General features: G+C 56.9%; 1 protein-coding gene across 2 annotated transcripts; it reads left to right on the top strand.

Moving 5' to 3' along the window:
* The first annotated feature begins 1,579 nt into the window (after positions 1–1,579).
* LOC113482986 (selenoprotein Pb-like) lies at positions 1,580–4,932 on the top strand. 2 transcript variants are annotated; one of them, XM_026854150.1, is made up of 5 exons: positions 1,580–1,654; positions 2,467–2,684; positions 2,792–3,004; positions 3,144–3,279; positions 3,941–4,932. In XM_026854150.1, exons 2-5 carry the CDS (start codon positions 2,482–2,484, stop codon positions 4,184–4,186), a joined length of 798 nt encoding a protein of 265 aa, XP_026709951.1. In that variant the 5' UTR covers positions 1,580–1,654; positions 2,467–2,481; the 3' UTR covers positions 4,187–4,932. The 2 variants fall into 2 exon arrangements, with proteins under 2 accessions (XP_026709951.1, XP_026709952.1); XM_026854151.1 differs by having other exon boundaries at positions 1,624–1,659.
* Positions 4,933–15,349: the final 10,417 nt, after the last annotated feature.

The raw sequence follows: 15,349 nt of genomic DNA on the forward strand, positions 1-15,349 counted from the left end.
GAAGGGGATGCCGGGCCAGGGGCAGGCCCGCAGAGGCGGTTTCCGTTCGCTCCTCCCCAGCAGGCAACGGGCCATGGCGGGACCAGGCTTGGCAATGCCAGGGAGGCTGCAAAGCGACCTGCTCCGCCGTGGGGAACCTCCCCGGTGGGAGGAATCGGTGGGTGCCGGCCTGGGCAAGGACAGGGCCGGCACACGTGGCGTGGGAGCTGCTCGGGCACGTTTAAAGCCAGGGACATGTGGCTGCCAGACACTGCGGGTGCCCAAAGTTTGTATCGAGCCTGCAGGGGCTGTGTTTGCAGAACAAAAAGGCTGATTACTGGCTGATAACTCCACGGCTCGGGATGACAAAGCGAGGAGACAACCAGCTGCCAGGGGGTGGCTGGGGGTCCCCTGGGAGCAGAGGTGAAATGGCTCATGGCTGTGCTGGGTCGTTCCCTGCCACCCAAATCCCATCGGGACAGGGCATCCAGCAGCAGATATGTGTCCCTGATCAGTGCTTCGCAGTGCCTGGGGTACCTGGCGGGGGGTCTGGGGGGAGCAGTGTATGGACGGGAGGTGACAGCTCTGCGGGGGGTCCCATCTTGGTCTCAGGGTGGGTTTGATCCAGGCTGGCTCTGCACAGCTGTGCCTGCTCCCCAATCCCAACCCGTGGCCCCACATCCTTGCTGACATCCCTGAGCCCCTGCCCCCCCCCGCCCCCCAGCAGCAATCCCCTCTGTCCCTGCTGCTCATGGCTGTTTTCAGAGAAATACCCCCTCTTCATGTGTCTGGGACCATGTCTCTGCCCCACTTGTGGCTGTGTCTTCTGCCCTTCCCTGCCTTATCATGTTTTTGTACAGACCCTGGGTACAATAAACTGCTCAAATATTTGCACTGAGATGTCTGTGTGCGGCCAAAGTGGTGAGCTCCTCTTGTTTGGTTGGGTGGGGGGTGAAATCCACCTGCGCTGTGATTTCCCAAGGGAGCACCATCTCCTTATGCCCCCACCCCCCGATGTGAGGCTGGGCAGGAGCCATGGAACTGGATGCTGGGGGCTTGCTGTAGGGCCAAGCATGACTCAAGAGCAGCCGTGGCACTGCATGGCAGGACGGCACAGCCTTTGGGGCTCAGGGTAGGGAGCCTTGACACCCCAGGGGTGTGGGGCAAGCACCCATCTTTTTGGCTGCAGGGTGGCAGAGGCTGCGCTGACGGCTCCCCGGGGGACCTTGTGCACGGATGGCACTTTTATGTCACCTCACAGTCCTGCAGCCCTTTGGTGCAAACGGTGCCCTTGGCAATGCCCCTGGCCCTCCTGTGCCCATGGGGTGGTTTCAAGCAGCCATGCCTGTCTTTTCCCCGTGGCACTGCCTGGCACCCTCTGTGCCAGCCCAGCGCCAGGCACTGCTTTGCCCCAGCACGACTCAGGCTGGGCTGTGGCAGCAGGACCCCGAAGCCGCGTGGCACCGAGGGGGACAGTGCCTGCCTTGTTGCAGTCCCCTGAGGCAGGCGGTGGTGGCCAGGGAGCAGTCCCTGCTGCTCCAGCCGGGCTCTTCTCCTCCCTCCTGGGCGGGGAGAGTGGTCAGGAGATAAAAGGGAGACCAGGGCCAGCTTGGGCATTGCTGAGAGCCGCTGGGACTGGGAGCGAGTTCTGGCCAGAGGACAGCAGTGAAGAAAAGTGCGGTATTGAGGGCTTGTTCTCGCGGGGGGAGAGGGCTGGGGATTGGGGGTGCATCCATCCTGACCAGAACCTGCAGCCCCCTTCTCCCTCCCCCCCTCTCCAGATCATCTCTCCCAGCCCCTTGTCCTTCCCCTGCCCATTAAGTGTGCTGCATCCTGGAGGGATAGGGTGTATCTGGGGGTGGGCAGGGTTAGGGGGCTGTGGGAGGAAGGGGCTTCAGGCAGATATTGGGGGCAGGGGGGTTAAAGGCTCTATGCACCCCTCAAGCACTCTGTGGGACATTGAGAACTCTCAAGGTGACCTGAAGGTGAAACCATCCCTGCCCCACTGACTCCCTGCCCATGGTCAGGACAATGGGGGCTGTATCCCTGCCCACCCCTGGGGCAAAGGCAGACCCCTGCCCATGTCTGAGTCTGGCTTTTGGAGTTGGGGAGGTGGAAAGGGCCCAGAGGGGCAACAGGACCTTCCCCTGCCACATGTGGAGCGGGTGCCTCACCACAGGGGGACACCGGAGCACCGGGCTGTGGCAGTGGGTGCCTGTGAAAGCCAGTGTTGAGAGTGCAGTGCTTGTTGGGAGCTGGGCACCCCAATACGCTCACCTCACCCCCCCAGTATGGGTGTCCCAGCTCCCAGTGCCATGCTGGGACCAACATGATACTGCCCACCAGTCTCTGTCTGCCCTGGAGGGGTGTGTGGGGAGGCAGTTTGGGGTTGCAGTGGGGTTGGGAGGATCCCATGGGGTTGAGCCCCGGGGCAGGGGAGACGCAGAGGCTGGCGGTGGGGGTTAACGGCCTGTTTCCCCCTGCCAGAGCCGAGGGTCCAGGATGGGGCTGCTGGTGCTGGCCCTGGCCACCTGGCTGGGGCTGGCCTTGGCCTCCGAGGGGGTGACCAACAGCAGCCGGCTCTGCCAGGAGGCTCCGGCGTGGAGCATCAACGGCTTGAGCCCCATGGCAGGGGCGGCAGGGCAGGTGACGGTGGTGGCCCTGCTGAAGGCCAGCTGACACTTCTGCCTGCAGCAGGCCCACAAGTGAGCTCTGCTCCCCTTAGCTCAAACCCAGCCCTGCCATTGTGGGGGACAGCATGGTGCCCCCCCCCAAGCTGGCACCCCCAGTCCCAGCGCCTCCTTCCCTGCAGCCTCGGGGCCCTGCAGGAGAGGCTGGCCCGGCAGGGCACTGTCGATGTCCGCTACATGATCATCAACGAGAAGGCACCGCTCTCCCGCGCCATGTTCGGGGAGCTGGAGCGCCAAGCCCCGCCGGGCGTCCTCGTCTTCCAGCCGGAGCCAGAGGAGCCTGACGTCTGGCAGGTCCTGGGGGGAGACAAGGACGACTTCCTCGTCTACGACCGGTGAGTGTCCCTCATCTTGGCTAGGTCTTTCCTGGAGGGTTACAGAGTGTTTGGTGGGCTTCCAAAAGCTCCCCCCATGGGTGGGCTGGGGGGACCCCAGACCCACCGCCTCAATCTGGGCCATGGTTTCTCCCCACAGGTGCGGCCGCCTGGCTTTCCACATCCAGCTGCCCTACAGCTTCCTCCATTTCCCCTACGTGGAGTCGGCCATCCGCTTCACCCACGCCAAGGACTTCTGTGGCAACTGCTCCCTCTACCCCAACACCACCCAGGAGGTAAGGAGCAGGGATGCTCACTGGAGCTGGGCTCCCTTCTCTCCTCCGGCATTGCACATGAGGAAAAAAAGCAACCCTATCATCTTCACATCGGGGAGAGGCTCTGGGTTGACAGCTGCACTCAGCCATGGTTGAGAGGGAAGGTGATGAGAGGGAATAAGGGCACTTAAATAGGTCAGAGCTTTCAGGCTGAGAAGGAATGAACTAAAGGGGTCATAACCCAGGTCTGGAAAAGCTAACTGGGGTCACTGGCTGTTCTGATAAAAGAAAGGGGCAGGCAGCAAACCCAGAGGTGGCAAGCCTGGAGCAAAGAAAAGGACGTAACTCCAGGCTCAGCAGGCAATTAGTCACCTCCTAGGAGAAAAATCCATCTAGAAATATTAAATGCAAAGTCCTTTTCCTGACGCAGGAATTCCCGGGACCACAGACAGCTTGAGCCAAGGCATGTAGGTACAGAGGCTTGTGCTCTGTGTGCTCCAGCCTCTCCTGTCCTCTCTGTGCTCTGGGCTGGGGCTGGAGAGCCTTTGCTCTGACCCATACAGCTTTTTGTATGATGGATGCTGATCAGCTTTCACCCCAGCTCGCAGACGTGCTCGCAGGCTCACTGAGGAGCTCTGTGTGCATTCACATACTTCACCAGCCCTTGTGTTACTTTCCTCAGGTTAACAGTACCATGGAGGTCCCTGTAACCCCAAGCCCGCTTCCCGAACAAGAGGGGAAGGAGCCAGAGACCCCCATCCACCAGCACAACCCCCTCCACCCTCACCACCACCACCAGGTCAGCAGTGAGAGAGCCACAGACCTGAGTGGGGACCACGAACCTGCCACCCATGCTCACCACCACCATGGAGATCATGGCCAGCCCCATCACGAGGGGAAGAAGCAGAAGGAGGGAAATGAGCACTAAGCCGGGCTGGGCAGCCTCGCAGAACCCAGTAGTGTGCAGGCCATGCCAACTCGCTTCCCAGAGGCACGGAAGGACTCGCTTTGGGCTGCTGGTCACCAGCAGCGTTGGCACAACAGCCCCCACCAGCAACCCCCATGTACTCCCATACTGTGACCAGGGATGAAAATCCCCCTCAGACACGCCGAGGTGCTGCATTTTCAGCGCCAGAGCTCAGTTCTGAGCCTTTCTCTGCCACTGCCCGCCTTTCCGTGCTCAATGAGGCTTGCCGTGCAAACCGGGAGCTCCCCGGTCACTGCTGGCTGACACTGCACGGAGCAGGAGGCTGGGGTGGAGGGGCCAGAACTGGGACTGGAGCAGCACTGCCAGCACGCTCTGCCTGTCCTGGCACCCCTGGCTGTCCTGCACCCCTGGCTGTCCTGGCCTGGGAGTGAGGGGAGGGACAGCGTGTGCCCCGCAGGACATGATCCCAGGGGTTAGGGGCACTAGGAGTGGTGGGAGGTCGCAGCTCCCCGTGGTCTAAACCCTGTACCCCCATAGCTGTCACATCCTGGGGACCCTCCAGGCCTTGCACACGGGTATGTGCAGTGGTGATGGGTGGCCGCAAGATGGTGGCCTTGTCCCCTCTTGGAGACCCAGGGGCTGTATCCAGGGCCCACAGCCCTGGGAGGGGAGGGGGTGAGGATCCTGGGGTCCCTCCTGGGGAAGAAGTGAGATTGGAGGGTGGTGCGGATGCCCAGAGCACGAATAAAACCTCTGTGAAGTGATGCCTGCTCAGCCTGGCCCGTGGGAGGGCGAGGGTGGGAGGCTGGCTCAGCGCTGGGCTGGCCCTGGGCTTTTCTCTGGGCACAAGGAGGGACTTGGGGCTGGATGTGGACCCCGTGAAGCAGCAGCCAGCGATCATTTGCATTCCCCTGTGCAGAGACCTGGAGGTAAAGGGGCTGAAGACCGAAGAGACCCAATCTCTTCATACCTGCTGGTTACCTCTTGTCAGGATATGAAACCAGGGCTTAGTGCCCCCAGGGCAGGGCATTAACCCTGCACTGCCAGGAGGAAGTTTGGCTCGGCACCTTGATCTCTGGCTTGTAGCTGCGGTGTTGGGGTGCCTGCCCTGAGCTGCTGCTGTGGAGCCAGAGTTCTCACATGCAATCCAAAGTCATCGTGGGCACCTTGTCCCAGTGCCCCATTGCGAGCACATCGTGGGGCTCCCCAGCCCCCAGGCGGTTGGGTGCTGCGTCCCTGGCAGGCAGTCACGCCTGCCTGCACCCTGGGCTGCCCCCGTGCCTGTCTCAGCCCCATGGCCCTTCGCTCCAGCTCCATTCATCATCCCACACAGCCTCACTCCACGCCTCCCCTGAACTCTCCATCTCCTCTCCAGGCCCCACAGCACGAGTGGGCAGCAAAGAGATGTTTTTTCTGCTCAGCGTTATGTGGCGCCATCACATGTGTGTGTGTCCCACTGACGATGCTCTGAGCTGAATTTCTGCACCCCTCCACCCTGTCTCTGCAGGGGGATGCTCTGCCCAGTGACTGGGGCAAGAGCCAGGGTGAAGAGCAGCTGTTCCTTGTGGGGGTGAGAGCAAGGGGTTCAGGAGGATCTTTCTCACCAGCCGGAGGGAGCCAGCCAGACTCTCCCATGGGGTGCTGGCCGAGACCCTGCTCCCCCTCCTCCATCTCTCTTGCTCCCTCCCTCCTCCTCCCCCTTCCTCCTCTACCTGCTCCCAGCAGCCCACAAGGGCACCTCTGTCTGCTGCTCCTGCCATCAATATTGAGGTTATCTTTTTCTTCTGGCAGCTGCTGTAATTGAAACAAAGCAGGCCGGGCCTCACGGGCTCCACTCCTCTTGCTCATTTTGCTGGTGCTACTGAGACAACTAATTCATCTTATCGATGCGTGGTTGGCCTCTTTTCCACCAGACCCAGGCAGAGCCCTCTCCCCACCACGGCTGGAGGGAGCAGTCTGTGTCCCTGCAGCGTGCTGCTGGGTGCTGCTCTGACCCAGCCTCTGGTCCTTGGCTTGCAGCAGCTGGGTGCAGGCCACCAGCCAGAGATGCCAGGGGAGCCAGCCCGGGGAAAGAGGTGCAGGCTGGAAGGATGCTGATGTCTTTTATCTCTTTCTTTTGTCTTCTGATGCTTCCGCAGCCCTTTTGTTAAATTCCACATCCTTTCATGCACAGCTCCTAAAGGTGTCCCTGGCAAGGAGGTGACAAATGATGAGTGGGGCATACACATATTTGCATTCCCTTGCTGACTACCAGATCTGCAGTTAGCACTGGCAGATAGAGGGATCACGTCTGGTGCTGGGCAGGTAGTCCAGTGGCACTGTGCTGCACTGCTGCCGTTTGGTTACCTCCCGGCAGACAAATTTCCAGCCCTGAAGGCTTGGGTTGGTATTTTGCTTTGGGTAGAGAAATTTCAGGGTGGGAAAGAACTGTGACACTGTTTGGATGAAGTCCTACATGTCTGAGTAATGGCAAGGGTTTAGTGTGAAGCTGATGCTGCTTCATGTATTACTGTCCAAAGGCCTGAAGGGTTGAGGGGTGCTGTGCTTGGGACCCTTACTCCCCTTGAAAGGTGCCAGAGACCTGGAGCTCTGCAAACCCGCTGTCAATGTCTGCACTCCTGTCATGCTGAGGGAGAGCTTTGCTCCAAGTGGGATGGAGGAGAAGTGTTTTGGGGGCATTAACAGGCTTTTTACATCGCTGATGCCTCAGGGAGTGATGCTGTTATTATGAGTCAGAGAGCCCCAAGGAGTGCTCAGCTGCCAGGGGGACTGTCTCAGCAGGGGAGGGTCCAGGGCAAGAAACTGGGGCTGGCTCCAGGTCCTGGCAGTGCTGTGCCGTGGTATGCTGGTGTCTGTGGCTGTGCCATCGCTCCGGGGGAGGATAGATCCCAGTCCCACACCACATACATCCTTGGCCCTGTGTGCTGCTCCTGCCGAGGGCCAGGCAGATCCTCTCGGGAGAGGGGGAACAGCCAGTCCTAATGTCAACAGAGGCCTCTTGTGCAGCGATGCTGTGTCAAGAAGAGGAATGGGTCCCTCCTCCTCCGCCCATTCATCTGGCAGCCGGGGCTGGCGTGCCGCCAAGCCAGGCTGCTTTGGAAACATTTCATTGAGGAGGCAGCTGAGCCTAGGAAAACAGAATGAAAATATACAGAGAGATCACTGTTGTTAGGCAAAATAAATGCAGGCGGCTGCATTTCTGTCCCCCAAGTCCAGCCCAGCCGGGCCCCTCTTGCTTCTATGGGGTGAGAGTGAATGCTGCTGCCTGGGGATGTCAGCCATGCATCTCCATTGTGGGTATAGGAGCTGGGAAATGAGGGCTGAGGAGATCATCCTTGGCTCTGGCCAACTTGCTGTCATCCCTGGTGAGTAGGCCCAGACTCATCTTGGTGTAGTGTTGCCCAAGGAGATGGGACAGAGCAAAGGAACAGCTGCAGAAATGAGCCATCCCCAGTGACTCGTGGCCCCTGCATGGCCACCGGTGCTGGAAGGCCAGCGAAGACAGGGCTGAGGAGGTGTGTCAGATGTTGGCCTCATTCATTCCCATCTCTCTCCCCAGCATCAATCATGGGTCCTGGACAGGCATGAGGCCACCAGTGGGACAGAGCCCAGTCCCTGGATTTTCAAAGACCCGTTGCTTGCCATGCCCCATCTTTGATCTGCTGACAGAGGAAGAGCAGAGTCACCCCAGAACAGTCCCCAGGGACAGATGGTGGAGGCACCGCTCTGACTTTTGAGTGAAGGGGTATTCAACAGGTTCTCCTCTCCCCCCCATAACCTCTCTCCTCCCTCCAAAGGCCTCCAAGTCTCTCCCCAGTTGCTGACCTACAAGAGACCCATCCCAGCTCTTCCCCTCCCTCCTGGTGGGCCCAGAGTGGTTTGGGGGAGGCAGAGCTGGAGCCCCAGCCCCATGGGATATCAGGGCTCTTACCCCCACACAGACACTCTCAATCCCGCCGTGGTGTAGCTTTGTGTGGCTTCACCTCCTCTCTTTGTCCACCCAGCACGGTCCAGCCTTTGCCATGCAAGAACAAAGCGGCCATTTCTCTGTGCTGCTGGTTTCTCACCCTTACTTTTGCTTGCCATTGATGGATGATGGCATCGAAGGAACAGTTTGCTTCTGTTACTTAATCTGGGGGGTTGAAAGGAGCCCAGTGTGAGCAAAGGCCATCCAGCACCCCAGGAGAGACACATCTCACCAACCCAACACGCATGGATTTGCAGCACGGAGCAGATACCCAAGACTCAGACTGGATCCCACAGTGGTCACTGCCTTCACAGGAGCTCTGCTAAAATTCAGGCTCTCCTCCTCATGCCCTCCTGCCAGGAAAGCAGCCAGCAAGCTACTCCTTTTTTGCTGCCATGCGAGGGGAGATTTGCTGTGTCTCTCTCCATCTGTCTCTCCTCAAGACGAGCTGGGTGCGACATTTGGTTCCAGCCAAACCATGGTGCAGCACTGAGCTGCCACGTCCTGCTCCTGCGTCGGGTGGCTTCAAGTGGCGCAGCCTCATGCCAGGACTGCTGGCGCCTCTGCCGACGCTGTGCTGCTGTCTGCTGCCGGCTCCTACGCACGGAGCAAAGCGTGAGGACACATCGCTGCGAGGAGAGCTGGGATGGGTAGGCTGTTAAAGGGAAGGTCAGCATGGTGCCACCTCCCCTTGTCCCACTGTGCCCTGGCTGACCAATGCCGAGGGCAGCACTGGGATCTGGCCTTACGAGTGGGTCCCTGCGTGGGGTCTCCACCCCGCAGGGAGCTGAGGTATGTGAACATCCATCATGAGGAGTATACCTGACCTCTGTGTAAAGGAGCTGAAGGAGGAGGACAAACCCATGGAGCAGCCCCAGAGAGCACTGCAGTGCCTACCAAAAAGACACCAATCCTGACCTGCGGTGAGCAGCTTCCCAGCTACTGTGAGAGCCCTAATAAAGCTATAAAAGAAAAGCTGAGTTAACGATGTTTATTGGGTTTTACTATGGAAGACATCCCAGGATGGAACCTTTATTTTTCCACATGGATGTGCCTATGGAAATGGCTTTGGAATAAACTGTTGAAATGGATGGTAAGGAATGACCCAGACCAGATGCTCCAGGTGTCTGAAAGCCGGCTCCTGAAAGCTGCTGCTGAGGGTGGCCTGGGGTGATGGCAGATGTGACAGTGACAGTTCTAGCGGTGCCTGTGGAACCACAGCTCGGTAGGCTGACAAAATACTGCAGACAACTGTGAAGACCAGCAGTACCAGGCATGAGGAGAAATATTATAAATTGGGCTGAAATTATTTGACTTTCATCAAAGCTGGTTTTTAATGATTTTTTTCCCCCTAGCCACCCAACCAATCAGCATGCACTAATAAGGCCACACAGCCACCTAGCACCCAATGTGGCCAGCCAGCCAATCAGCCCTGTGTCACTGTAGCTTCCCAGCCAATCAGCCATGGGGATTGTCACCTCTCAACCAATCAGCCACAGGGCATTATCACCTCCCGGCTAATCAGCCATAGGGCATTGTCACCTCTCAACCAATCAGCCATGGGGATTGTCACCTCCCAGCCAATCAGCCATGGGGATTGTCACCTCCTGCCAATCAGTCATGGGGTATTGTCACCTCCCAGCCAATCAGCCATGGGGATTGTCACCTCCCAGCCAATCAGTCATGGCTATCGTCACCTCTCAACCAATCAGCCATGGGGATTGTCACCTCTCAACCAATCAGCCATGGGGATTGTCACCTCCCAGCCAATCAACCATGGGGATTGTCATCTCCTGCCAATCAGCCATGGGGATTGTCACCTCCTACCAATCAGCCATGGGGATTGTCATCTCCTGCCAATCAGCCATGGGGATTGTCATCTCCTGCCAATCAGCCATGGAGATTGTCACCTCCTACCAATCAGCCACAGGGCATTGTCACCTCCCAGCCAATCAGCCACGGTGATTGTCATCTCCTGCCAATCAGCCATGGGGATTGTCACCTCCCAGCCAATCACCTGTGCCTCGTGCACCCATTGGAAGTGGTTTGGGGCCGTGCAGGCAGGTCTGCCCACCCCACAGGAGCCTCTCCTGGACAGGCTGGCAGTCGGTGCCCAGGTTCTGTGCCTTCGTCTGAGATGGCCTCTTCCTTGTCCCACCATTAATTACACTCCATTGCTAAGATTCTGTAGCTTTTCTTCGAGTCTGAATTTGTCCAGCTTTAGCCTCTTCTGCATTGGTTTTTAGCTTGCAGAATCTGTATGTTATCTCCTCTCCATTACAGATCTTTTTCTTTTTTCCTGAAAAAGTCAAGTTCGTTCGGTGTGTTGTTTCCTACCAGATTAATTTCTTCCTCTTCCCCTAGAAGACCATTCCCTGCCCAGAGTTATTTACATTTCACTCACCATTTGCAAAGTGTGTTAAATGCAGATGGTAAAAGGCTGGGACAACACAAAGGGGTTATCGTGTGATCTGTCATCAGTTCTCTGCTCAGGGAAGGGGGGTGGGACCCTGGGTGACGGAGGGAAGAAGACGAGTCCCAGACCCAGCCTGACTCCAACTTCTCACTGGTAGGGTCCTGAGACCCACTTGTGTCTCCAAAGCCTGGGCAGATGCAGACCCGATGTTAAAGGTTGTTTACATCTTGCTTTGCCATCATTTATTCATATTCTTGTAGCCTGCAAAATGATTCCCTGGTTATTTTAGCATCTCTAATTAAGGGGAGGGAGCTTTAGTGGCTGAGAGGGGAGTAATCAGCCAGGGGGCTGCTTTCTGCTGAGCTCAGCCCCACAGCAGCCAGGCCAGCCAGGATGGAAGCTGATCTCCGGCACAGGGCTGAGTAACTTTCTGGAGCACTCTGTGCTTTTAGACTCAGCGCCAGGGAGGTGACCGTTTCTCCTGGAAGCTGAGGGTCTTCGCCCAGCAGCAACTCCGTGCTTAATTGCTGGCCTGCACAGCAAATGCATTTACTGGAAGGGTGCAGAAATCTCTGTGGCAAGGCAGAGGCTCAGCACTTTGCTAATCTTATGGGGGCTGGAGGACGGCAGCAGCCTTGGCAAGCCAGAAATGTAATTATGTCGTGTGTGTGGGAGAGAGGGAAAAACATCTGACAGCCATAACTCTCTGGTTGGGTATGGGGGGCAGTCTGGGTCTGCCCAGTCCCAGCCTAACACCCGGTATCCAAGCACCTCGCTCCATTTTTCTCCCTTCCTCACTGCTGCTCCAGAGCACCTCCTTGTTCCTCCTGTCCCTCCTCTCCTGGGTGCCCCCTCTCCAGCCATACAAAGGAGCTTCTCAACCTCCACCCTGCCCCACAGACCCCATCCCCACAGCAGGGCTTACCAGCTCCCCCTGCTCACACCCCCCCAGCCCTCCTGCTGAGGTCCCCCAGGAACCCCAGCCCTGCCAGGTCCAAACTCCTGGTGCCTGTGGTGCCTGGCAGGCAGAGGCAGTGTGTCACGGGGTGCCCTGGGGAGGTCATGGCATGGTGCTGGCTGCAGGCATCCTCGATTCTGGCTCAAAGTTTTTCTTTGGATTGCTGTCCCCCTTAGCAGCAGACAAAGGGCAGAGAAGCTGCAGCACTCTGAGCATCCCCTGCTTTAAACTTACACATCCCTGAGCAGATACAGGGACATACAGGTAAGCAAATCTGTTCCTGTGTCAAAGTGAGGGTGAGAGCAGCCATCCTGCACCTGATCTTTGAATTCATCCCATGCTTGGAGACCATTTCTCTTCTGAGCACACAGACAATTGCAGTCACACCGGAAGGAGGTCCCTGAGATTGTCAGTTCTGGAAAGTTTCATAAAATAACTGGCTGGCTGGCGAAAAGCAACTTTATTAGAGTCCCTGCTGAAAGAGGAGCACAGCAATAACTCAGCGCTAATGAGTCAGAGGAGAATCCATGGGGGATTCAAACAGTTTGATGGTAAAAAGCTCCAACTCAAGCTTATGCTTTGTCAGAGACCTTACTAGGCACTGGAGAATCTTAAAATTGGGCTCAACTCCATGGGCAACCAAATCAAGGTATTCCTCCTCTTGTTTGCAGGGCCAAATATTTCATAAGGCAGTGCTCTCTGTCTCTTTCTGGACATTGGATGATCCACAGGGATGCTAAGGAATAACTATCCTGGGCAATAGATCCCTCTGCTCCTGAGTGCATTAAGGCAGGGGAGCTGAAGGCTGTGTTAGTCCCCATGTCCTTTCCCTCCTGCTTCTGCTCTGGACAGCACTAGCAACACAGGAAAGGCAGAAACAGCCATGCTTCCAACGAGTGCCTAAGGCTGGCGGCTGTACCAGAGAGCTTGACTGCTGATAAGCCTGGCTTTGCTGCTTTGGAGCAGCAAATCCTGTGGGTGGCTGGAGCAGAAGCTTGGTGGCTGCCTGCACTCTGCTCCTTTCCCATTGTTAATTGGCCATAAAGCTTCTGCTGCTCTTCTATGTCTTCACCTGTCATCAAAGGACTTCCTTGGTGGTCACTGGGTCCTGCAAAGCTCTGCTGTCATCTCTGCAAGGCTCAGCCAGTGTTACCCATGTAAGTGAGGGCACAACATTGAATGTTCGGAGTCAAAGAGGCACAGGAGAATTCATGAGATGGGAAGATGTGCAGGGAAAGGCAGTCTTTCTGCTGAGAATGGGATTTGGGCATGGTGGGGAGAGAGGAGAGCAGCCACCACGAAGGTGTGCGGGTGGGAGGAGTCAAAGAGGTGGCATCCCCTTGGGCTGAGATGTGGCACCTGCCAGCACTCCCCTTGTCTGCCACAAAACAAAGCACAGGTGCCAGGAAACCCGCAGAGGGTATATCAGCAGCATCCTTTTCCTCTCTCTTTTTTAGGGCTCTTGAATTTAGTTTCTAGCAAGAGGAAGGCAGATTTCTTGCCCCACAGCATGTGCAACTTAAAGCTGGACTTCTGAATGGGCTGACACCCAAAAAATTTAACATGATATTACACTGCACTGCTGCCTAACCACAGTGTAGAGCCATGGGGACTCCAGTCCCTTTGGCCAGTACATTTTCTAGCCAAGGACTCAAAATAAAATGCTTTGTGGGGCCAGGATAAAAAATCAGCATTATTTGAATAACACGAGTGCTCAGGTCAGAAGGGCTGCAGTCAGTGGGTCACAGCATGGGCAGACCCTGACCAAAGAGCCTCAAAGCCAGGAGGGGAACTGGGGCTGCCGGTGGTAGAAGCTCAGCAAATGGCTGGGGTCAGGAAAGCGTGCGGTGAATTATTGATGTACCTGGTTCCAGGCTCTGAATGAGCAGCATCAGGGGCTGGGCGGGAGTCTGACATTTTGCATCCTTCCCCGGGGAGAAGAGGTCTGTCCATGTTCTCTGGGAGGAGGAGAGCTCCTCCCTTGTGAAATTCAAGGCAGTAATGAAAGGCACAGGGAGAGACAGGGAGGAATGGGGAGCAACAAATGTTCAGATGAAGAGAGAGAGGAAAAATAGATTGATTTGTCTTTGAAATAACATGCTAACCCCCCAGAGACAGGCTGGCCAGCCACTGCACCGACTTTGCTTTGATTTGAATCTGGATTATATGTTTTATGCAGTGAAAAGTCACCTCGCTGGGAATGAATAACATCCCTGCTCAGGCTGAAGTCTAAAATCCTCTTTATTGGCACTGTCTGAGGACGACATAAGTAAGGACACTCAAGGTTGTCACTAGGTGAGCTCTGCAGAGACTGGTGACAGAGGGACCGGACAAGCTGGGGTGCTCTGTCCCAGCTTTCATGCAGGCTCACCCCCTGCTTGTGCAGGCCTGATGGCTGCGGGGAGACATGGGTACCAGCAGAAACTCCCGGGCAGTCGGGCGGCAGGAGCACCACAGCCTCCATTGTTGGAAGAGCTTGGGTTCCTGATGGACCGGTCTCTGCCGGGAAGGCGTGCACAACCTTGGGTGCTTTGGGATGGCCCTTGAGGTCCCTCCGTGCAGCCAGGGAGGGGCAGAGATGGATGAAGCCCTTCTTGTCCCCCCAGGTCCTGCTGCCATCACAGCGAGCAGAGGTGACGGGCAAAATGCTGTGCTTGCAAGTGCTCCCTGTCGCAACAATCCCTTACGGAGAGTGAAATGCCCTTCAGGGTTAAAGAAAAGGAGACGTGATTCCTGGGGGAAACGTAAACAAGTTGTGTGTAGCTGCTGCAGCCAGGCCCTGCCACTGGTTAGCCCTGATTATCTTGAACATGACCAGCGGCAGCAAGGAACACCTCAGCCTTCAAGGAAAACCTCTTCCTGACCTTCATCGATTAGCATGTGTCTTGTTCTCTAAAATGGAGATCTCTCATTGCGGTAGCTCTGCCTGCTCTCACTACCTGCCTGAGATCTGATTTCTTCCCTCTGAGTCCTGCGAGGGAGACCTTGGGCTTGGAGGTACCTCGTGGCATAGCAAAGGTGCATAATTATTTCCTGTTCCCTAATTGCATCGCCTTGTTATTCCAGGAAATGTACTCTGGCTCTGTCAGTAAGAGTAAATAGGAGATCTCTGCAACAAGGGAGTAACCGGTAATGGTCTAGATGTGACTGAACTGCAGATAGAAAGGAATTGGTCTTAGATTCTCAAAGCACTGAGAATAACAGCAAGAAAACCTAACGCTGAGATCCGTGAGCTCTGCTCTTCCTCAGAGGTTTGTCACTTAAAATTAGACAGGACAAAAGAACGGGGATGTATTTCTGGGGAAAATCCCACTGGGTACGGCAGCAAAGCAACCATCCCCGGCAGGGCAGCAGCGCTCTCCCCATCGGCCCCGCGCTGTGTGGGGCCCTGGGGTGCTGCCGTCACCCTCAGCTGAAGCAGAGGCTGGTGAGCAGTCAGCTCCCAGGATTTTGGGGTGCCGACTCAGGCAATATGTGCTGAAGGACCTCGCTTTAATGCGACGTCCCCTCAGAGCGTAGCAGAGCTCCCTGGGAGCCCGCACTGCCCGGGTTTCTTCATCTCCTCTCCCAAAGGCCGAGCGTGCCACAGCACCCGCTGTTTTCTCTGCACCCGAGGATGCTGCAGCGGTGTGCGGGATGAGCATCTTTACTGCAGGGCTCTGCGAGATAAAGCAAACCCCTATGCCCACTGAAGGGCAGGGCGCCGCTCTGCGCTGCTACCCGGTGTGAACCCGAAGGGACAGCCAAGAGGGCACCAGGGAGGACTCCGCGGCAAGCCCCTCCTCCGGCCGGGGCAGGTCGGAGCGGGGGTCCGGCGCCCGG

This window comes from Athene cunicularia (assembly GCF_003259725.1).
Source record: "Athene cunicularia isolate RWA chromosome 8 unlocalized genomic scaffold, athCun1 chr8_part1, whole genome shotgun sequence".
NCBI lineage: Eukaryota > Metazoa > Chordata > Aves > Strigiformes > Strigidae > Athene > Athene cunicularia.